This window comes from Coptis chinensis, chromosome 6, assembly GCF_015680905.1.
Source record: "Coptis chinensis isolate HL-2020 chromosome 6, ASM1568090v1, whole genome shotgun sequence".
Lineage (NCBI taxonomy): Eukaryota > Viridiplantae > Streptophyta > Magnoliopsida > Ranunculales > Ranunculaceae > Coptis > Coptis chinensis.
The window spans coordinates 2,082,740-2,105,674 of record NC_141461.1 but is presented as its reverse complement, the minus strand read 5'-3'; the positions used below and the strand labels follow the sequence as shown (position 1 = coordinate 2,105,674).

The window sequence follows — 22,935 nt, the reverse complement described above, 5'->3', positions numbered from 1 at the left end:
ATTATGGGTTTTAAAATATTAAATCCATTGGGTCTTTAAGAACTGAACCGATAAAAAACTGGAACCGTTAGAACTGAATAGTAAAAAACCGATGGATATCCGAACCAAAATCGGAATTGATTATTATGATTTTGATATATAAAGTTTAGTATTATATTACACTAAACTAAATAAATAAATAAAAACAAATCAAAATATTATAATATATAGTTTTTGTTTATTAGGTGTAAAAGTCTACTAAATATATATAGCATAATAATTAATGTGTGTTATTAAATGCATGTTTTATAATATTACATTAAACACGTGTATTATAAATATTAATAATAATATCAACGTCCACACGTATACTATGAATTAGCTAATACACTGTATATATATGTGCTTAATATATTACATGTGTATATATATAAGATAATAAATACGTGCAATAGTAACTAACAATATAATTGTGATACATGTATTTATTCTATATATGACGCATGTATGTATGATAGTATAGTATAATACTATAATGTACACGTGTTCGTAAAAGTGTGGATGTATAATTTATTAGATACACTTAAAGTTTTTAGAAAATTTTGAAAAACTATTGAATTTAAGACCATTACTTATTTTGAGAGGACAAAAATATCGGTGACAAATATTATTATCGCACTAAAAATCAATTTTAATATCAATTACATAAGTGAAAAAATAATTTTAGCATTAATAATGTATAACCCGAAAAGAAACCGAAACCGAAACTGGAACTGATTTAATTAATGGTTATGGATCCCGGGTTTTTTAAATATAAAAAAAAACCGAAATACCCAAACCGGTAGGAAACTAGGAACCGTTAAAAAAAGAACCGAAAAAACCGGTAAGAACCGACCCATGAACACCCACTTACAAGGTATCTTTTTAAGGTATCTTTTTTCATTCCATTTTATGGTTTTTCTTCTTTTCCTTTTTATTTGAACATGTAGATGTGAAAATTGCAATTCGTATATATCTAGAGTTTGGCGGAGTTTGGAGTTTGGAATTGGAGTTGGAGTTGGAGTTGGAGTAGAAGTTTCTTTTTTCATTCCAGTAAGTTTAATTTTATTGTTTCTAAGATAGATTTTTACTATCCATACCAAAATCGAAATAGAATTTCGATCTATATTCATAACTACCATAATTCTAGAAAATTGAATTAAAATAGAATTTAAACCGCGTTCTTAAAATCTTAAATCCTACCAAAACGGAAACAGAGTCGTGTTTGCTTCTAAATATTAATCCACTGCAAATAATTCCACTCATTTCAATTAGCAAGCGAGTAGAATCGTTGAACTTAGTATAACATAAGAACAAGAATTAGAATTCATGGAGGAAAAGGAGCCTACTTCTAATGCACATCTCTCTCTGACGAGACTCTGTCTATATAATACTAGATATTTGCCCGTGTTAAAGCTGTTACTGGTATATTAGATTTCTGTATTTCACACATCGTTTGATTGGTTGTCAGGATCTGAGGTTTGTGTCGTATCCTAGAGATGGAGGAGGATGGTTGGTGTCTCGAACTCCCAAAATATATTTGGGAGATGATGATATTACCCCGACTAAGCCTACGAGATTACATCCATTTTGCTGCAGTTTGTCATTCATGGAGATCCATTGCAGCAGAGAATATCCATCGCCTTCATCGACTTCCGTGGTTGATGATCTCTCGAGATGAAATGACGGAAACTGGAACATTCTTCAGTCTCTCAGAAGCTAAAGTCTATAATCTTAAGCTGCCCGCATTAGCAAGTCGGAGTGTCTGCTGCGGATCATCCCAAGGCTACTTGATAATGGCAAATCACGAAGGTAACTTCCTATGTGATCCTTTTTCTGGACGTCAAATCAGTCTTCCACCACAATATGTGCCACCGCTCAGCTACAAAAGGGCACGGCATGAGAACTTACCATTTTATTTTAAGAAATCAATTTTGTCACCAACACCAAACACTTCCGAACTTGTGGTTGCATCCTTGTGTAGTGTCACTGTTTTTATTGAAACCTGTAGACCCGACGATCAAGAGTGGTCAGTTTTTGGTACTCAAACTTACAATCGTTTATTCTCAATTTCCGAGTTTAAGGAGGAGGAAGAAGGAGAATCAAGAGAAGAAGGAGAAGGAGAAGGAGGAGGAGGAGGAGGAGGAGGAGAAGAAGAAGAAAAAGAAGAAGAAGAAGAAGACCCCCTGTTGTTATGGTCATTTGCAGACATTATCTTCTATGAGGGGATGTTGTATGGCTTATCCAAAATGTACACACTAGTACGCTTTAATTTAGAGAATCAAAAGCCTCTAGTTGCGCATAAAATGATGAACATGATACCCACATTTTCACTCACACCCAATAGATGTACTAATCCTTGGAGTTATTTGGTGGAATCATGTGGTGAACTTTTGGTGGTTTATAGAATTCGTCATTGCTTTATGGACATGAACACCCTTAAATATGTCACGACAAAATTCCTAGTATTTAAACTTGACAAATATGGGGATGCTCCAAATTGGGTCGAAGTGGATAACTTGGGTGATCAAATGATATTCTTGGGAAGAAACTCAGCTATATCTATCTCTGCGAAAGGTGTTCCTGGATTCAGAGGTAACTGCATCTATTTCACTGATGATGGGTTTGAATTCTTTCGTCGATCCAATTGCCGTCTCACATGTTTAGATAATGGTGTGTTCTATTTAGAAGATGGACATATTGACTCATTTTTTCCACTTGATAGTTCTCATTCATTTGAGTCTCAACCAGTCTGGATTTCACCTAATATAGTACTTGGTGATTAACTATCACTTTCAAATAGTTTTTCAACTGGTAGTATGCACAACATGGAGGAGTTGCTAATATTCCAGCATTTGGGTGACCAGGGTTACTAATGTCTTATAATACATTTGTATTCCGTCGTCTCATGATGAAGATTAATACAAATGGTGCTTTTCACTGTTCTCGTGGATTTAGTAACCATAGGTATGGATTTTTCTTGCTTACCTTGAGATTCAGGTTCCCTTCCCTGAATCACTGGAGGTTATTTTAGCAGCTATTGACGAAACTCAAAACAAATGTGTGGAGCTTAATACGTTTGGAGACTTGGAGTGTGATTCATGGATATTATGCATCAAACATCATCTCGATTCACTCCCATATGGCTCTCTTATTTTTAGGGAAGGGAACAACGTTGCAACCGCTTTATTGGCCTTGTGTTTAATACTCGGGACAATTTTTAGAGAAATAATTTGAGATATATCAAGGATGTCTTCTTTGCAGCTGATTTGAAATCCTTTAGAAATTTATTTATGTCTCTATTTCTCATTTGATTCACGGGTGCTTGCTGCATAAGAACGGAAAACACCGTCTCTTATCCCTGTCTATTTATGAGAACATGTTTATGATTCATCTTAGTAGGCTCATTGATATCTTATGATCATGTTCCTTGAATCTAATTCACTGATTTTTATTATTGCACTTGCATTGGATGATAGTATGTATATTGGCATTCCAGTTAAAAGGTGCACTTTCATGGCCCCAGTTACCTGATTACCAACAGTCTAACTAAAACAGTCCTCGTGACAACAAAAAGAGGAAGAAGGATGGAAGCAACTGTTTTTTATGAACAGACTTACCCATCAATTTGCAATGGAAGATAGAAAAGATGAACATCCCTATGTTTTTTATGCATTCCCACTGTATACGAAGCTAGGCACCAACAAAGTAGCAGAATTTTGTCAAAATAAATTTCAAACAGAATTAGAAACCGTCTTCTTGAAGTAAATTAATATCGTCAGTCGCCTCGATAAAGATTAATACAGAAGTATTCTTGCTTACTTTGAGATGGTCCTATTCACAGAAGTATTCGAGGTTTAAAGCAATAGTACGGAACACACTATGACCGATCATTTACTCCCTCTGTGCTCTCAATCTCAACGCAAATTTAGTCCAGGCCACAACCTTCACCAGACTACCAGAGAACCAAGCAAGCTACTGCTAAGTGTTTACTCACGATTTTAACATGCAAAAAACTAGAATCTGTAACTTCTTGTATGCATACACACAGGCCATTCAAATAATTCTGGATTTCTGAATGTGCTTTGTTAATACTATACTTGATTTAAGTATACAGTTAAAAATGTCTGATATGATGCAAAAGCCCACCACTATAATAAAACTGATGGACATTAGTAGAATGAAACCAACTCATTTAAAGTGGAATGTTTTCTCTATGTTGTTGAAAAGACTGCAACTTTAGATATCTTTAGCAAAAAAAAAAGACTGCAACTTCATGGACATCATATTGCCAACTATTGACATGTTCAGGCAAGGGAAATGAGTACAGTTAGATGTAGAATTAATTAGATTAAAATGGCATTTAAACCACCTTTCGTAATGTAGAATCCTTTTTCTCTTTTTGGACAAGTTTGCAACTTCATGGATATCACCATTGAAATGGTCTCTGAGGAACTCTACAGCCATGAAAGTAAGAGCAGAGGCTGGAATATACCGATCCTGGGTCCACTACCTCTAAACAAACCCTTTGCACCTTCCACCATCCAGATCCTCGTAATCGCATTCAACCAACCGTTGTACCTAAGAAGAGATAACAGAATTAGAGAACATTCCATTGGATGATTCATAAGAAACAAATATAAATAAATAAACCAAAAATTGAAGACATAGAATAGAAAAAGGTAGAATTTACCTTATTCACATAGTACTGCAAATTCATTTCTAATGTATAAGTTGTATAACTGTTTTACATCCTACCTCACCCCATATTTTTTTTCCTTATAAATTTCTAGCTTCAGAAAGAAACAGGCATGTTGTGTCTTTTGAGCCTAAAAGGAACACCACTCACCACTATTGAACATGAGTCTCAACAGAAAACGAGAAGATCGAGCAGCATGGCGAAAAAAGTAGTTAAATTATCCAGAGTAGCTAGACAGCGGAGCTTTTAGGTTCGATACTATATTATGATATTATCAAAGTATAATTCTATATATTTCGTTGAGTTATATGTACCTTAGAGTTGGTCCTTGTACTTGGAGTCTTGTTTTGATTACATCCAAGGGGGTAGTGAGATATGCACTAAAGCCTGTGTGAATCAGTACCACAATGAAGTATTGTTCAATACAAGAAGTACTAGTAAATGCTGAGGCATGTAGTGAAGCCTTCAAAATGTAAATATCCGTTTTCATGTGCCAAGAGCAAAACTTACCGCCAGCTAATCCCCCTAAGAGCAATCCCTCAAGAGAACTATTAACATGGGAATCATTAAGAGGCAACCATTTCCTTTTCCCGTACTCCGTCAGGTCTTTTAGTGCTTCATAGAAGGTAACCTGGAGATCCAAACAATAATTTCAGCTCTCAACACAGAGTAAGAACCCAAAATTTCTGTTAAAAGAAGAGGAACTTCAAGGAAGAGTAATGATTTTGGTGTTACAGATAGGAGGAAGTTTGTCCCTTTATTTAAAATGGGAGCCATTATGTGAAGACATTTCAGACCCTGCTTGGTATATATGGCAACAGATTCAAGACAAAAATGGTCTGATGTATTAAATCATTGTAAATTCTTTTTGCTTTACCCAAGCATGACCGTCAATGTCAATAGCCAGACACCTACTTTCAATCCACCAGGTTTAGAAAAGAAATTTACTGCATTATATTCACTAAACATGTATTTAAACTTCTGGATGGAGGTTGTATGATCTCACTTACTTCATGTCTTCATTACTTAGATGAATTTCAAATTTGAAAAAATGAAAAATTACTAGGTTTATCTGGAGTCCACTTAGCATCTATCTGCCTTCAAGAGAAATAAAAAGGTTTCCATTAAACATACATACCATTAGACCAGCAAATGGAACGTCCCTTGCAAGTGTAGACCAGTATCTGCGAAAGCAATCATAATTCCAGTATTAGTGTCCACCCATATGTAGGCATGTAGTTCACCATTCTATTAACAAATTGGATACGTAACCATAATTTCATTATTTCACGAATCTTGATAAATTGGTGTATTAACGCGTAACTTTCGGCTTCCCCAGTGAAAATGGGGATATATACAAGTTCTTTTGGTTACAACAAATTTAAAAAAGAAGTGTGTTATAACAAGCTTAACAAGAAGGGCCCTTTTTGAGCATCCAACAACTCTTTTTGAGCACCGCCGCTAGTCGGACTTTCACCGGAGTTTAACTCCACAATACACATCACAGGAGATTCATCTCCACGTGAGGCTTCTTTGAGCATCAACTGATTCCCCAAAATCTCTTCTCTTCCATATGTTTTTTTCCAATCTTGTATCACCTAATCAGATCTTCCGCTACCTCTTTTTTTTTTCGCGGTAAACTCACCTTCTTTAGCAAAGAGCCGATCCTTGTTGTGGCAAACGGTCGATATTTTCCTCGCCAGAGAGAGATGGAACCAAGAATGGAGCATTGTCACCTTCTTTAGTTAACAACGCTCCATTCTTGGTTCCATCTCTCTCTGGCAGGAAACTATCGGCAGTTTGCCACAACAAGGATCGGCTCTTTGCCACCATCACCAGTAGCTCTTTCGAGCTTATTTCTCAATAGGATCCCAGTCCAGTACAACCACCTCGGCGCCTGCTCTTTACTCCCATATATAATAACCAGAATATTAACGCCTTGATATAGTGGGAAGGCTTGGAATTCCCGTTTTGTTGTGAGACGATCTTATTGACATATCGACAGACATGTTTAAATCTCTTTGGCGAGAAAACTATCAGCTCTGTTGCCACTACAAGAAATGACTCTTTGCCACCATCACCAGTAGCTCCTTTGCGCTTATATCTTACGGGACTCCAGTTCAGTACCACCACCTTACAATGGCGCTTGTTCTTTACTCCCCTGTGCAATAATCAGAATATTAACGCCGTAATCTAGTGGGAATGAAGGCTTGGAAATCCCCAATTCGTTGCGAGATGATCTTATTGACATAATCTAGAATACTAATTTGTCCAAGAGTGTTTGTTGTGAATGATTGAGCAAGATCGAGTTTTGACATACAGTTTTGATTACTCATTTTTAAGCACCACTTGCGGCAGTAGTGTTGTCCTGGGCTCTCAGCTTCACCCTTTGTGTTGTCTTATAGATTTTTTTTGCTAACTATGTTGTTCTTGGCTGGATATTTGTTCGGCTGTGGGGGTTTTGTCCTCTCCTCTCGGGTTTGTGGTGGCTGTCCCTAAACAATCACCTCATTCCCAATGATAACATGGAATTGTCGTGGAATAGGAACCTCCACGGTGGTTCAGAATCTTAAGGACCTGCTGATCCAGCAGCATCAACCTGATATTATATGTCTTTTGGAAACTAAGGCTAAGGAGAAGAGGATAGAAAAAGTAGGTAGTGCGATTAATTATAAGGGCAGGTTCGATTTAATTTACCAGCTGTTGGGGCTAGTGGTGGCTTAGCAATCTTCTTGAAGGACGGAATACAACTGGATATCTTGAGAGCAACACAAAATCATGTGACAGGTAATATCACAAACTACCCTGATTCGCATTTTTGGTGTTTTACTTTAGTGTATGGTGAATTTGTTTCAAGTAATAGACTTAGAGTTTAGAATGAGCTAAAGGATTTGGCACCCAGGATCCCTGGGCCTTGGATATTCTAGGGGATTTCAATGCCATAACATCTTTGCATGAAAAAATTAGTGGTAGATCTATTTTTACGAAATACATGCTAGATTTCAATGTCTTTATTAATGATTTGGATTTCTCTGGGCCTAAATTTACCTGGTCTAACAATCGTAGATTTAAGGATCATATTATGGAAAGATTTGATAGAGTTCTGATTACCCCAACTTGGCTTGAATTGTTTCCACATGTTTATGTGAAATCTGTTGTTTGTGCTACATTTGATCATTTAGCTTTGAACATCAATCTGAAAGGTAAAAGTGGTAAAGTGTATAGACCATTTAGATTTTTTAATATGTGGCTTAAAGATTCTTCTTGTATTCCTACCATTGAGGAAGCATAGAATGCTGCTAATCATAATAAATCGGACTGCAATGTTTTAACTAAACTTACACAAACTATAATAAAACTTAAAAAAAATAGAATAAAGATGTTTTTGGGAATGTGTTTTCCAATATAAGAAAGATTCAAAATCGGCTTGAGGAGCTTATGAAAAATACTCTATCTGAGGTCATATGTGAAGAGATTAGAGCTCTTAAAAGTCAATTTAATGACTGGCTTGATAAGGAAGAAGACCTTTGGCGCCAAAAATCAATGGCGCTTTTGCTGAAAGAACAGGGTAGGAACACCAAGTTTTTTCATTTTTCTACTATCTATAAAAGAAGAAAAAACTGTATCGATAAGTTGAAGGATGATAATGACAACTGGCTGGAAGGCAGGGACATGATTGGTAAGAACATAAACTCTTTCTTTCAAGACTTATTTAAATCTAATATGCCTGTGAATAATGCTGATATAGACTCTCTTTTTGTTCCATGTATTACTGATATTGAAAATGATATACTTGTTAAATTAAATTCCCTTTAGTGAGGATATCTGGTTGGCGGTTAAAAAAATGGACTCTCTTAAATCCCTTGGACCTGATGGTTTACATGGAGTTTTCTTCCAAACTGCTTGGGATGTGGTTGGACCATCAATTATTGACTGTGTCTAAGATTTTTTCTGTAATGGTGTCTTAAACCCCAAGTTTAATAAAACTTTTATTTCTTTAATTCCTAAATTTTCCTCTCCTGAACATATTTCAAAATTTAGACCCATCAGTCTTTGCAATTTTGTTTATAAAATTATTTCAAAACTTTTAGCTAATAGATTAAAGTGTCATATTCATAAGATAGTGTCCCCTTTCCAAGGAGCTTTTGTTAAGGGTAGGAATATAGAGGATAATATAGGCCTTGCTAGTGAAATGTTTCACAATATGAAGAACATGTATAAGAAGAAGGAAAGCTGAGTAGCTTTAAAACTTGATATGGCTAAGGTTTATGATAGAGTAGAGTGATCTTTTCTAAATAATATGTTTGAAAAGCTTGGTTTCTGTGAAAAATGGAGAACTTTTATTAATCAATGTTTATCTTCTATTTCTTTTAAAGTGCTCCTTAATGGCTCTCCCTTGGAACAGTTCTTCTCTCAAAGGGGATTGCGACAAGGGGATCTTTTATCTCTTTATTCTTATTTTTGAAGCTCTCTCTAGCATGATTAATAAAGCTGAAAATGATCACGCTATACATGGTATTAAAATTAGGAAGTATGCTCCTCCCATTGCTCATTTAATATATGCTGATGATTTACTACTTTTCACTAAATTTTCTTTAAGTGAATCAGGTGTTCTTAAAGATATTTTGCATGAGTATTGTCTGGCCTTTGGCCAAAATATTAATTTTGATAAATTTAGTATCTATTTTAGTAGGAATGTCCATGCTAAACATAGGAAAATTTTGAGAAAATACTGGCACATGAGAGAATTTTCAAATAAAGATAAGTACTTAGGGCACCTATTTTACTCACGGGCAGTAAGAAAGCTGATTTTGATTACTTGGCGGATACTGTACATAATAAGATAAAAGGTTGGAGAGCCAAACTTTTATCCCAAGCTGGCAGAATAGTTTTGATCCAAACTGTAGCTCAAGCTATACCCCTTTATGCCATGACCTCGTATTCCCTCCCTATATCTGTTTGTAACAATATAGATAAAGTGTGTAGGGAATTTTGGTGGCATGGGCATGATGAATCTAAGAGTATCCATATTATTGAGTGGGATAAACTTTGCAAGCCTAAGTCCCTTGGAGGAGTAGGTTTCAGAAAATTTTCTGATATGAACAAAGATTTATTGGCCAAATAGAGTTGGAGAGCTTTAAAGGATGAGAATTCCATTTGATTTAAAACTTTTCATGCGACTTATGGAAAAAATGGTATGGGGACAGAACAAAAAGTTGCCACCTACTGCCTCTGACTTCTGGAGAGGGGTCAATAAAAGTTTTTATCTGGTGCATAAATGGTCTATCTGGACCATCGGGGATGGTGCTCGCACCTCTGTGTTCAATGATCCTTGGCTTATGCTCCATGATTATCCTATACTGATAAAGGATTTGCACCCACCAGTGGGGATCCAGAAATACTGAAAAGTGAAAAATGTCATGAATAAGGATCAACATGGAATGATCAACTTATTGACAAAGTTTTTGATCCTATAATAGCAGGGCTTATCAAGGGAACACACATTAAACCACATGATGGAGGGGAGGATGAGTTAACTTGGTGGCCTGCTACTAAAGGAAAATTCTCTATAAAATCTGCTTTTCATATGCTCAAAGCAAAGGATTGGGAGGGAAGTGACTCTATTTTTCAAGCAAAAACTATCAGAAGAATTTGGAGAGCATGTCTGGCAGCTAGGGAACAAGTTTTATGTGGAAATTATACACGGATATATTGCTAACTGGAGAGAAGATACAGAAGAGGATTATGAACAATGATACTATGTGTGGCTTTTGCTTTAACACATCTTTTTTTAATGTGATTAGGCTAAAGCTTTGTGGTTTGCTTCGCCACTAGGTTTACAAATAGAGATCAACAGAGGATGGTCCATTAGAAGATGGGTGGATGAGATCATGGAATGGTGTGAAAATAAGGTCCTTGACATAGCAAATTTGGGTGTGTATGCATGCAGCCTAATGCAAACTATGTAAGATAATAAGAATCTGGAGAAGTTTGATAAAGGAATAGCGGATAGGGGGTCTATACTAATAGCTACAATGATTCAATAGGAAAGAAGACTCAAAGCTTTTGACAGGGAGAATCCAAACCTTACTTCTTATGTTAATACTACACTTAGGAATATAAATTCAAACCATAGCCCATATGCTTCAACATCTACTAGTAACATTAATAATATATCTACTTTGTATTTTCATATAAGTAACATCGCTCACATGCCTGATTCTGTAAATATTAGGTTTGACGCTGCTATCTCTATCAGGATTTGCTGTTGCTATGGCTTCGAATTAAGAAGGAGCTTTACTTGCTACTGCAGTGAGGATATTCACAGCAAAGTCAGCAGAGGAGAGTGAACTTTCTGCAGCCAAAGTAGCAGTGAAGTTATCAACATCAACGTTATCAACAGTTTGAGCTCCCAAGAATCTAATATTATTTGGTCTTTACAAAGCATTACGAAAGCAATTATCATAACTGCTAATAAATTTAAGTTTTCATATTTTAGATGGTTAAGAAGATGTTCTAATGGTGAGACTCATGATCTTGCTAAATGGACTTATAACTCCTGTGACATAAATACTCTACCAAAATGTTACTCGGACTTTCAGTGTACCCCTTTAATTCTATAATATATAAATATATGATTTGTAGCCAAACAAAAAAAGCTTACCAAAGAATGGAAGTGGCAGTTTTGCTGCACATTGTTCTAATGAAATGGATGGTTGACAAACAAGCCTCCTTTTACAAACAATGAAATAGGTGAATATCGAATTGATCAATTCAACAACCAGTGTTTTAACATAAACTACTGGTCAACATAAAAAAAAAATGACTAAAATCAAAATCAACGTGACACCATATGTTTGACCACACTCTTTTGAGTCTTTTCCTAACATGAAAACCCACTTTTTAAAGTATCCAAAGCCATCATTACAGTCTGATTACACTTTTAATGATCATTCAATCAACTTAATCAACGGAAGCATCATTAAACTTAAAACTCAGCTTCTTCTCACTGTAATAAATGAAAGGTTTACTGTTTTTGACTTTTGCTTGCTAGTGTACACCATTTTTCTTCAAGTTGAGCTTTGTTTACCACTGTTTCGATCCGTTTCTCTCTTTGGGTATGTTTATTTATCGGTTTTATTAAGTGGGTTGTTGTTAGATTTCAGGAAGATTTGTTCTTTGCATTTTCTGTGATGGGGCTCTTTAGTTATTTTGATTCATTCCACTTGTTGTGAACTAGTTTATATCTTTGGAATTGCTTACTATTGCATGTTGTATACCAGATGATGACATTGTACACTGCGATTGAGTCGACATGAGAGGAGCTATTGGTAACTCTAGTCCTATTGAGCATAGACACAGGTCATTTGGATCAAAGTAAGACACACTTCCTTTTTGATTACTCATTATGCATTGAAGCAGTCCTTTGTTCACAAGGGCCCCGTTATGGATGATGCTAGTTCTGTGTATTAATTTATATCAATTTGAGTTATCCTTGCATGAAATCAAACATGAACATTCTTGCTCCATTTGTATAAAGCTGAATCTATGTATGTCCAGTCGTCCATATACTGTTTAATTTATTAAATTGAGTTGCACCATTTTTCGTAGTTAAGGAAAATAAAGGATTGCTTTTATTCACATAGAAGGGATCAGAATAATCCTTCATATATTTGAAAGTGAACCATTTTTCTTATCCCTTATGCGATCTGTATCTAAATACTTGAGCTTTCATGCTAACCATGAATATTATTGGCTTCCCTTTTGTATCTTCTCCATTATAATCTCTCTACACCTTGTTTTCTTAATTTTTGTGCTACTACTTCTTGACGGTAATTGCTTGCTTCAGTGATGAGACGGGCAAAAGAAGGTTCCAAAGAAACAAGAGTTCGAAAGATGTTGAGAAACCCTTCCACTTAACCAACCAGGAAAGATGTTGCAGCTGCAAGTTTTCAGCTTTAAAGCTTATCCTAGTTATTATCATGTGTGTCACACTTGTAACAATTTTTCACGGCCCAACTGAGAGTGCTAACGGTCATATACCACATTCTGGCTCTAGGTATGACTAGGCTTCTTACCACATCGCTTTCTTGTGTTGTCTGACATGTCATACTTTCATATGTCAAGATTTTCTTTTCAGGGGGTCTTGGTAATTGTTACGTCGTTCAGATTAAGCTTAAAAGTAGAAGAAAATAATCTTCTTTTTGTCTGCTATGCTGTTATTTCAGGCAAAGTTTTGTAGAGAGGTGGATATGGGAGAGTCCTGTTGCAGATCCTCGATATATCTCATATTCAGATGTCGATTGGAATCAAATAGGGCACATGTTTGAGAAAGTGATTAGCAGACACGGGCTTCTGAAATTTGGTCTGTTGAACTTCAATAACACAGAGGTTGACCATTGGAAGGAGCTTATACCTGGTGCTGCGCCTGTTGTTCTGCAATTGGATCATGTCAGGAACAATGTTACCTGGGAGTCCTTGTATCCTGAATATATAGATGAGGAAGAAGAGTTTGAAATTCCTGTTTGCCCATCTCTTCCTACGCCCAAATTCTCTCAAAATATAGGGCTTGATGTTATTGCAGTCAAACTTCCCTGCGACAGGTCAAAGAACTGGTCAAGAGATGTTGCTCGGTTGCACTTGCAGCTTACAGCGGCAAGGCTTGCTGCCTCCACTAAAGGTCAAAGACCTGTGCATGTACTTTTTGTTACTGACTACTTCCCAATCCCAAACCTTTTCCCTTGCAAGGAACTTCTTGTGCGTAAAGGAAATGCATGGCTGTACATGCCTCGGTTAAAGACCTTGAGGGAAAAGCTGCAGCTCCCAGTTGGATCATGCGAACTTTCAATTCCGCTGAAGGCCAATGGTCAGTCGATATGGTTTTCTTTTGGTCTTTTTTACCAGCATTCTCTTTCTCCCTGTTCTTTTTACAGTCATTCTATGCTAATATGAATAGTTTCAGATGATGTACCACTGTATCAGATAGGCTTAGGTTTCTTGAAGCATATTTTTAATTTTGTCTTGTCATGCATCCAGATCGTAGTACCTAGTGTGGAGCTTTAAGAGGATTACTGAGCAAGGAATCGCGAGTGTGAGCCCAGTCTGTCGTGTTTTAGTTGTCGCAAATTTCCACTTTAGGCCTTGTGCAGCTCATTCAAGCTGTGCAAGGAGCCCAGAGGGAGTTGCCTTGAAAAAGAACATGACATGGGGCCACCTGACAGTATTATTAGTTAGGAACACCTGGTTGGGTTGCCATTTAGTGAGAAAAGTGTCGACCATGGTAAATGCTGCAAAGAAGCCATGCTTCTGCCAAACTCATGGAAACAGAGTGCTTGGGACCCATCAAATGGTAATTCCTGTCGAAGATCTCCTTGGTGAGAATTCAAATGGAATTTGGTCCTGCAAATTTGATCTATGATCACCGTCGAACATGTTAGAAAGTCCATGGAGGAATTTGTTTGGTTAAGTTTGCCTAATTTGGCTGACTTTTATCTAAAAGAACTCGGTGAAGCCCATTGCACTTTAGTCCCCAGTTATGAAGTTAAGATGTGACCTATTTCCTGTCTGAGAGCTCTAATGCTCTTAGATCTTGTTCAGATATTCTGAACACCAATAAAAACTACAAAAATGAATTACTTCTCTGATTCCTGTGTACTCAAGATTCCTAATATTCTCTTAAAAACAGGAAGAGCGTATTCAGGAACTGTGCATCGGGAAGCATATGCCACCATCCTTCACTCGGCTAATGTGTACGTTTGTGGTGCCATTGCTGCTGCCCAGAGTATACGCATGGTGGGTTCCAAGAGAGACCTCGTTATACTTGTTGATGAAACAATCAGTGATTATCACAGAGAGGGTCTTGCAGCAGCTGGGTGGAAGATCCGGACAATCCAAAGGATAAGAAACCCAAAAGCTGAGCGAGATGCCTATAATGAGTGGAATTATAGCAAGTTCCGTCTCTGGCAGCTGACGGACTATGATAAAATTATATTCATTGATGCTGACCTGCTCATTTTAAGGAACATTGATTTCCTCTTTGGGATGCCTGAGATATCTGCAATAGGAAACAATGCGACCCTCTTCAATTCTGGTGTAATGGTGGTTGAGCCATCAAACTGCACATTCCAGCTGCTGATGGATCATATCAACGAGATTGAGTCATACAATGGTGGGGACCAGGGGTATCTAAACGAGATCTTTACGTGGTGGCACCGCATCCCAAAGCACATGAACTTCTTGAAGCACTTCTGGATTGGTGATGAGGAGGAGAAGAAAGAAATGAAGACCCGTCTCTTTGGAGCTGACCCTCCAATCCTGTATGTCCTGCACTACCTGGGCCTGAAACCATGGCTATGCTTTCGCGATTACGACTGCAACTGGAATGTGGACATACTACAAGAGTTTGCAAGTAATGTCGCCCACAAGCGATGGTGGATGGTACATGACGCAATGCCAGAGAACTTGCAGAAGTTTTGTCTGTTGAGGTCAAAGCAGAAAGCGGCGTTGGAGTGGGATCGAAGGCAAGCTGAGAAAGGTAATTATACAGATGGGCACTGGAAGGTAAAGATCAAGGATCCACGCCTAAACACATGCTTTGAGGATTTTTGCTTCTGGGAGAGCATGTTATGGCACTGGGGGGAGACTAACTGGACAGACAATGCAACTGCCACCACAAGTACACCTGCAATTACCACGGTAAAACTTTCAAATTTTTAGCTTTTAGCAGTTTTGTTCTCTTGGTTCCTTTTTGTATCAATCAATAGTTATATTAAATGTAGGGTTAACTAGTATTATCCCCCTCCCCTTCCCCCCACAACTCCCACAAGTACACATAAAAAAAAAGTCAAATTGGGTTGACCGTGTTTTTTTTTTTCTGTGTATTTGGGGGGAGACCCTAATTTTGAATCCAGTGATTTTTTTCCGCACCATCTTTATAACATAGATTCCACATATTCAATGATAAAGTTTGATTACTTCGTGACTTTGTAATTTGTAGCAGCAAGTGCAAGTTTTCCTATGGTATAACTTTCTATTTTATTTATTAGTTTTATTAAAGCCCATTAATTTACCTAACGCCATACTGAGATCAGTTTAAATATGATCTTACCATGAGTGTTTTAGTTGGAAAATCAGAGAGTTGAAATTGATAAAATCTTACGGAAACACGAAAAACTACGCGAGTTTCAAATGATTCAGCTAGACTTGGTTGACATCCTTTTTTAACCACAAGTAGTACTTGTCATTTGTTTCGCTGACACTTCGCAGAACGTAGTTAACTATTGAATATAGATACAGGCATACAGCTAACTGCAATTGCTTTCAGTGGATTTGACCCCTATTACCACTTTAGCTGGAGTGCTGATTTTTCGCTTCAATTCCACATTTCCACCTGATCTTAAATTTGATTGTGGAGATAATATAGCTGGTAATTGATCCAAACAAAATTTGTATATCACAACTGTTAACCATTCAGTTCAGAGAAGAAAATCAATAAATAACAAAACTCTGCAGTTTTGAGGATGGGAGGCTACATACTGTAGATAGAAAAGTATGTATCCACACCACTAGTGGAAGTTGCACCAAGGTATTTAGTATTGGTCAACCACATATTGCGCCCCCCACCTCCCTCTCTCTCTCTCTCCTCATCGACCGCCCACCCAGGCACCCACTCACAGCCCACAAACGAATCAGTCCGAACGAAATGTCAAACTTTAAATGCTGGACATATATGTCCACCATCTGTATCTGTTTTGTGCATCCAATAGGTTCACATGCGAGGAATTAGGAGATGAGACAAGGTGGAATTTATAGCAGAACCTCACTAATGTTTAACATGTGAACAGTGAAGCTGTTCCACCCAAAACAAAATTAACAAAAAGTTGAATTTTCAGGCTTAAACAAATCTATCTTCAATGGTTAGAGCTAGTGGTGTCAAATGGGCTGGGCCGGGCTGGCCCGGCCCTCAAATAATGAAGCCTTCATGCTTTGAGGGCCGGGCCAGCCCTACCCTCATTTACTTCGAGGGCCGGGTCGGGTCGGGCCAATGCTTAAATCTCGAAGCCTTTACCCACCCCTCAACCCTCTCGAGAGGGCTTGAAGGGCCGGGCTTGAGGGCCAAACGTGAGGGCCGGATGCTATGTTATACATTTGATTTACAAAATAAATTTAGAAACATTAGTTAAAAATGATAAAATCGAATGCACTTCACAATTAAACCTTCAAACTACTAAAAAAACTTGTTAAAGTTGTATTAGTCAATTAAGATCAATTAAATTTATTTCATAAAATATTATAATGAAATTATAAGGTTGGCAAACTTAATAGATAAACGTTTTTTTAAGTGATTTTTAGCATATTAATGTTAAAATGAAATATATTGTAAAATTTTTTATTAAAATATATGTAATAAATGTTGAGGGCCGGGCTTAAGGGAGGGCTTAAGTTTCGAAGTCTAGGCCCTTACCCTCCCCTCAAAGGCTTGAGGGCCGGGTCGGCCCAGCCCACGAATGTGTGAGGGCTTCATTTTGAAGGCATTTTCGGCCCATGGGCCGGGTCGGGGCGGGCGGGCTAAGGGTTTGAGGGCCATTTTGACACCCCTAGTTAGAGCAAGTCCAATGGGAACTGCTAAAAGGTGGCACCTAAGTATTTTTTTGTCGTTTTAGCCAGTCAAGTCAAGTCAAATTTGACTTTTCCAAGTAAAAACTGAAAAACAGTTCCAATTGAGGTTTTAAAGTTGACGTGTCAAAATGATAGATGACAGAAAGTGTGTCGTCTGTCTAATATTTTCTAAAATTTAAATTGAAAGTTAAAACACAGACGGCAGAAAGTGTTCCTATCCATCTACTTTAAATTGAAGGTTAAAACACAGACGGCAAAAAGTGTTTTTGTCCGTCTTCCAGAACATCACACCAGCCAAATTTAAAACATTTCTAACCGTCCTATTGGAATGACATTTTAGTATTTGGGGTGCTATATGGTATTTATCATCCCCATATAGCACCCTATTAGATTTGCTCTTACATTCTGCTCACGGGTTATGCATTACAGATATATAAATCTTTCTCCCTGGCTTTCCACCATAGTTAGTAATTTGATAAGAGGACAAATTTGTGAATAAATATTTGATACGAGGACATATTTGTGAATAAATCAAGTTTCTAATAAGAATTCGTTTTAAAATTCGGTGCAACAAAAAAGTGTGAAAAATTAAAATTCTTTGTTTATTTTTATGACTAAATTCTCACCTCTAAGTGTAACTTGTTCTTTAATCTTAAATTAAAGAATAAAAAAACTGATTTTGTTATTATTAATTGATCTTCTCTAAATGCAAATGGTAAGTCATTAATACTAAATATTATGAAAATTCCATTTTCCCATGCACTATTATAAGTAGAAATAATTATGTTTTTAAAATCAATTTTAACATAAATAGTTTTGAGATAAACCCTTATGGTATAAATGATACCAAACAACTAAATACAAATCAATTTTGGATTTACTTATCAAGCCAAAAATGGAAAGAGAAGTTACCAAAACCAAAAGAATTAAAATATGGTAAGTCATTTCAAGAGGAAAGCTCCATAATGAATTATCTCATTTTGGAAATAAGATAATGGTTTTTTAAATTTTTTACAAAACAACTTTTTTAATATACAAAATCCATTATTTCATAAAATGGATTATCATAATGATTGCCAAATAGCTCTTAAGTTTCTCTATTTCCAATTATCCTTTTAGGTCCCAAAATTTTCTCTTTCCATTACTAACCATGCTTTCCACTGATCCCTGTAAGTCCGTAGTCCATGCTATACTTCATCTCCACACTAGGAGTGTAATTGGCAATTGAGATTGGAAACTAATTAGAAATAGAATGGAGTAGGAAACCATTGGAATGAAATCTATTATAATAGAATTTGATTCTAACTTACAAAATGTGTATTTGTCGAACGTTCAGAAATCATTGGAATTCAATTCCTACTTCAATTAATGTGTTTGGTTGCCGTATAGAATCCTCTAACAGACTCGAATTTTTAGTTTATGTCTCCATTTTCGGATTAGAAATAAAAAACCCATTCCCATAGTCTAGGATTCCTTTGGATTAACAGGTCTGTCAAAGACTTAATAAAAAGAATTGGAGTCCATTTAGAATCCAATTATAATTGGATTCTATGTCTCCAAATAGGCCAAAAGTCCAAGAATTCCAGTTAATTCCACTCCTCAAGTTCGAACAAACGCACCCTAGAGTTTAAACAACTTTCTTTTGCCGCTTCACTACGACTATTTGATTGAGTTGAATACTAAAAGAAAATATTATTACTAAGCAGGATTCTCTTTACAATTTCCTATCTCTCGTACTTCTAAGAGTTTTAGAGAAACAAAGTGATATTCAAGAATCTTACTTTGGGAATGATGCGGATTTACAATGTCATCTTCCCTATCACAATATCATAAGTTCTTTTTCTTGGTAAGCAATATCAAAGGTTTTAATGAGGTTTAGAATGTCTGGTGACTAAAATTAAGCAGACGTTGGGATCCAGTCGCTCCCCTGAATAAAATTCTGAACAGAATACACAATCGCATGCTCCTTTGGTATCTGATTGCTCCACGGCACCCTACTGGTGACATTAACCCCTGGACCAGAATTCTTGAACTCACCATAGTACAATGTTGATAATGAAGCATTACCACTCCAAGGCAGCCAACCATCAGAATTAATGAGAGCCTCTAGGTTACATTGTATGAAAACTGTCCTAGAGAAATCCTTCCATGGTCTCCCTAAAAAAGTTCTGTGAACTTTCTGCTTGCTGTGGTACAAGGCCATGTAATCTTCAGTACCATTTATCAAGCAATTCTGGAAAACAAAGCCTGTTGATTGTGCAGGGTCTGTTCTTCCATGGGCTGTTACTGCATTCTGTTCACCCTTCTCTGGATTTAGTTGACGGGGACGGACTAGAATGACTGAATCTTGAAAGACTGCAGCTGAGTTTCCAAATATGAAATCCACATTGCCTTCAATGTGACATGATTTGTAGTACTGTCGTAGTGAGTGTGCATACAGGGTGTCCTGGTTGCCAAGGAATTCACAGTTTTCGATAATAGAAAGGTCACTGTCTGATCGAAATGCAACAGCTTGGTGAGCAACAGGACCAGCACTGTTTTCGAATGTGATATCACGGGCCATGAACCCATCGCCGACAACTCCTACATTCACCAATATCAAAGTCACATCACGAATCATATATTAACTAGTTGAAAAAATGGTACTGAAAATGATCCACATCAAAAGTTTGTCTATCGAAGACACACGGTTTAGTTGATGACATTGACTGCAAGAGTCTTGTTCACGAACATCCCGTGTTGCCTCAAGTGACAATATTGATGGTGAGATCTGTATTAGTAATTAAATCAATTCTTTTGAAAACCTCACATGTTTTCAAATCAAGTACAACATAATACAAATCTCATAAACTCAAAGTTGATAGATCCCCATCAGCATTCAATATTGATATACTTTTTCAGTTTAGAGAAATTTGATGAAACTTTAGCCATGGTTCGGCATATTAGTATCACAATTGTGTTTCGTTCCAACTTCTGGGCGAACAGATCGAAACCACATAATTGAAAAATAGTGTGGGTGTTTGGGGGAAAATTCATAAACAAATTCACCTGTACCACACTTTGGTTTATAATACGAAGGCACAACATTTTTATACTATTAAGATCTAAAACAATCTCAGAAAGACTTAAAATAGGATAGATCCAAATGTCAACTCTCCAAAGTCATATTAGTGTTAAATTGGTCAATTAGATTGAAATTCATCTTTGGTGCACACTCAAACAAACTCAAGTATAAATAGAACATTGATCAGCTAGCTATATTTTATACAGTCTTGCTAACAATATGAGTACGTGCTATACGGACCTACTTACTTTTTAGACCTACTATTGCGACTCACTATTTAGATAATATTGGTTTGTATTGCAATACACACGGATACGTATATCTATATAAATCAGTGATTATGACTTTTGAGTTTTGACACATCAAACTTCTACAAAAAAAACACATCAAAAGTAAATTATCACTCCAAAAGAACCTAAGGCCAAACATATCCTTTCCCTTAGAAATGAAACTTCTACTTAAAAGGGAAAATTAGGTCACCCATAAGGCCATAACTACCATGACAAAGAAATGCAATAAAGACATGACCACAAACTAACTGAACCAATGTTTTTGGGAGGAGGGGGTACGTGGGACAAAAGGTTGTTTGTTGGTTTTTGTTTTCTATCCTCACCTATCTCTCTCCCTCTCCCTCTCTTTCTCAACGAAACTCTAACTCTCTTTGGCTCCCCACCCACAAACCCTTCTCTCTCTCTCTTCTCCACCCTCCACTCACACCCCCACTGTTTAGCAGTTATCTAGTAATAATAAAAAATACTTACCGACAGTTGCAGAATTATACGTGGAGATACCCGGTACGCCGACGTTCAAAGAGCCGGTAATGACAGTTTTACCCACACCATCACCCAAAAACACCACATTCTTCTTCTCAAAAGGAACTCTAACAGTTTCTTGATAAACCCCTTGATTAATCTTAATCACAAACTTCTTAACCTTGTCATTATCAGGTGCATTATTAACAGCTTCTTGAATACTTTTCACACACCCCTTCCCTTCTTCTTTACAAACCGTTACATCCACCGTTAAATTAGACGGTAAACCACCACTAAAAAAGCCAATATCCACACTAGACCCACCCACATTTTCCCAAAACCCAGATCTTTCAGTCATTGGTGGTTTCCATGCATCAAAATTTTCACCAAAATTGTCATAAGAAAACAACATACTCAATGCATTACTAGTCAAACCAATTGTTGAATTCATAAACGCCATTGTTTCATTAACCCGTTGACTATCGTTAACGTATTTCAAAGCAGACCAACAATCATATTGATAAAGAAGAGCTGCACTAGTCCATGCTCTACCATCTTTGATTCTTCCACTTGGAAGTGTCTCGACTGTTGAATTTAATCTAGCTTGTGAATAATGCAAAAAATCTAAACAGTTTTTTGCTGCATTTGTTTTGTTGGGATTGCCCTGGGACGTATCAAGAATCTCTTTCGCCATAGACTCGGCATTTTTGAGATTTTTAGACGCTGCCCATATTGCAGAATTGATTACATCAAGTGGTTTGGGGTTTGGTGGTAGAGTTGGTGATTGGGTAATAGTTGTTACACATGCTTCTATATTTCTTGTTGCCTTACAAGCTTGTTGTGCTATCTGTGATGGGTTTGTGCCATTGTTATCAATGGGGTGCTTTCTATGATTGTTTTGAGCTGCTGAGGTGAAGGAGAAGAAGAAGAAGAGATAGAGAGAAAGAAGAGAGAGAAGAAGAAGAGAAGACATGGTGAGGATGAGGATAAATTTGTTGGGTTTGAAATGGAAATGTAGGAAGGAATTTATAGTGGGATGTTTTTTTGGTTGCATGACTGATTTGGAAAGAGACTCCAATTTTTAGTTTATTTCCCAATTTTCGGATTAGAAATAAAAAACCGATTCTCACTCAAAGACTCTGGGCTGTTTGTTAAATTTTAAGTAATAGAAATAAAAAAGGAAATAAGTGGTCCACTATGGAAAGAAAAAGAATAGAAAAGGAATGAAATAGAATGGAATGGAAACAATTTTAAAATTGTATTTGTTTGGTAAACTGTAGAAATGAAAGTAAATTGTGACTGTTTTTTTTTTCTTTCCTTTCCCTAAAATTTTTAGGTCTGGACCATAGACACAAAACCATTTTCATTTCCCTAGTTTTGTTTCCACACGGAAAATAACCTTTCCTTTCCATGGTCAAACAAACAACAAAACAAACTATGAACAGGTGGACCACATCTCTTTTCCTTTCCTTTCCTTAACATTTCCTCCATACACAAACATGAATAAAAGGAATTGGAGTCCATCAGTTCAAGTTACATCAGTTGCTGACTATAAAAAAGGTGAGAGGACTCAAAATCGCGGCAAATTGTGAGCCTTTAAGCCACTTAATGTATGCAGATGATCTCTTGATTTTTGCAAAAGCTGATCTTCAAGAGGCTCATGAGATTAATACAGCCATTCAATCATATTGCAACATCTCTGGCCAGAAGATTAATATATCAAAATCTCAACTCATACATCACAAAGGCATGCCACAAAATCTGATACTCCAGTTACATGGTCT

The 22,935-nt window shown here is 36.7% G+C and overlaps 3 protein-coding genes and 2 long non-coding RNA genes across 6 annotated transcripts; 3 read left to right on the top strand and 2 right to left on the bottom strand.

Moving 5' to 3' along the window:
* Window positions 1-913: 913 nt before the first annotated feature.
* On the top strand, window positions 914-3,475 carry LOC147490645 (F-box protein At3g56470-like). The gene is made up of 2 exons (XM_086565055.1): window positions 914-1,071; window positions 1,490-3,475. Exon 2 carries the CDS (start codon window positions 1,518-1,520, stop codon window positions 2,802-2,804), a length of 1,287 nt encoding a protein of 428 aa, XP_086421181.1. The 5' UTR covers window positions 914-1,071; window positions 1,490-1,517; the 3' UTR covers window positions 2,805-3,475.
* A 598-nt stretch (window positions 3,476-4,073) lies between these two features.
* On the bottom strand, window positions 4,074-11,450 carry LOC147490643 (uncharacterized). The gene is made up of 5 exons (XR_015198073.1): window positions 11,382-11,450; window positions 5,856-11,072; window positions 5,228-5,348; window positions 5,032-5,104; window positions 4,074-4,599 (listed from the first exon to the last, which is right to left on the bottom strand). It is a non-coding gene; the product is annotated as an uncharacterized LOC147490643 (long non-coding RNA).
* On the top strand, window positions 7,365-11,227 carry LOC147490644 (uncharacterized). The gene is made up of 2 exons (XR_015198074.1): window positions 7,365-7,504; window positions 10,953-11,227. It is a non-coding gene; the product is annotated as an uncharacterized LOC147490644 (long non-coding RNA).
* Window positions 11,451-11,581: 131 nt separating the features above from the next.
* Window positions 11,582-15,698, top strand: PGSIP2 (plant glycogenin-like starch initiation protein 2). Of its 2 annotated transcripts, none has more exons than XM_086565053.1 (5): window positions 11,582-11,835; window positions 12,001-12,094; window positions 12,567-12,776; window positions 12,946-13,583; window positions 14,403-15,698. In XM_086565053.1, the coding sequence occupies exons 2-5, from the start codon at window positions 12,033-12,035 to the stop codon at window positions 15,431-15,433; spliced, it is 1,941 nt and encodes a 646-aa protein (XP_086421179.1). In that variant the 5' UTR covers window positions 11,582-11,835; window positions 12,001-12,032; the 3' UTR covers window positions 15,434-15,698. The 2 variants fall into 2 exon arrangements, with proteins under 2 accessions (XP_086421179.1, XP_086421180.1); XM_086565054.1 differs by having other exon boundaries at window positions 11,601-11,742.
* Window positions 15,699-19,002: 3,304 nt separating this feature from the next.
* Window positions 19,003-22,215, bottom strand: LOC147490641 (putative pectinesterase/pectinesterase inhibitor 51). The gene is made up of 2 exons (XM_086568869.1): window positions 21,161-22,215; window positions 19,003-19,918 (listed from the first exon to the last, which is right to left on the bottom strand). Exons 1-2 carry the CDS (start codon window positions 22,203-22,205, stop codon window positions 19,233-19,235), a joined length of 1,731 nt encoding a protein of 576 aa, XP_086424995.1. The 5' UTR covers window positions 22,206-22,215; the 3' UTR covers window positions 19,003-19,232.
* Between the last annotated feature and the right edge of the window lie 720 nt (window positions 22,216-22,935).

Coding starts and splice junctions, on each gene's coding strand:
- PGSIP2 (XM_086565053.1), top strand. CDS start 12,033: ATGAGAGGAGCTATTGGTAACTCTAGTCCTATTGAGCATAGACACAGG. Junction 12,095..12,566: donor CACAGGTCATTTGGATCAAA/GTAAGACACACT, acceptor TGCTTGCTTCAG/TGATGAGACGGGCAAAAGAA. Junction 13,584..14,402: donor AATTCCGCTGAAGGCCAATG/GTCAGTCGATAT, acceptor TCTTAAAAACAG/GAAGAGCGTATTCAGGAACT.
- LOC147490645 (XM_086565055.1), top strand. CDS start 1,518: ATGGAGGAGGATGGTTGGTGTCTCGAACTCCCAAAATATATTTGGGAG.
- LOC147490641 (XM_086568869.1), bottom strand. CDS start 22,205: ATGCAACCAAAAAAACATCCCACTATAAATTCCTTCCTACATTTCCAT. Junction 19,919..21,160: donor GTATAATTCTGCAACTGTCG/GTAAGTATTTTT, acceptor TGGTGAATGTAG/GAGTTGTCGGCGATGGGTTC.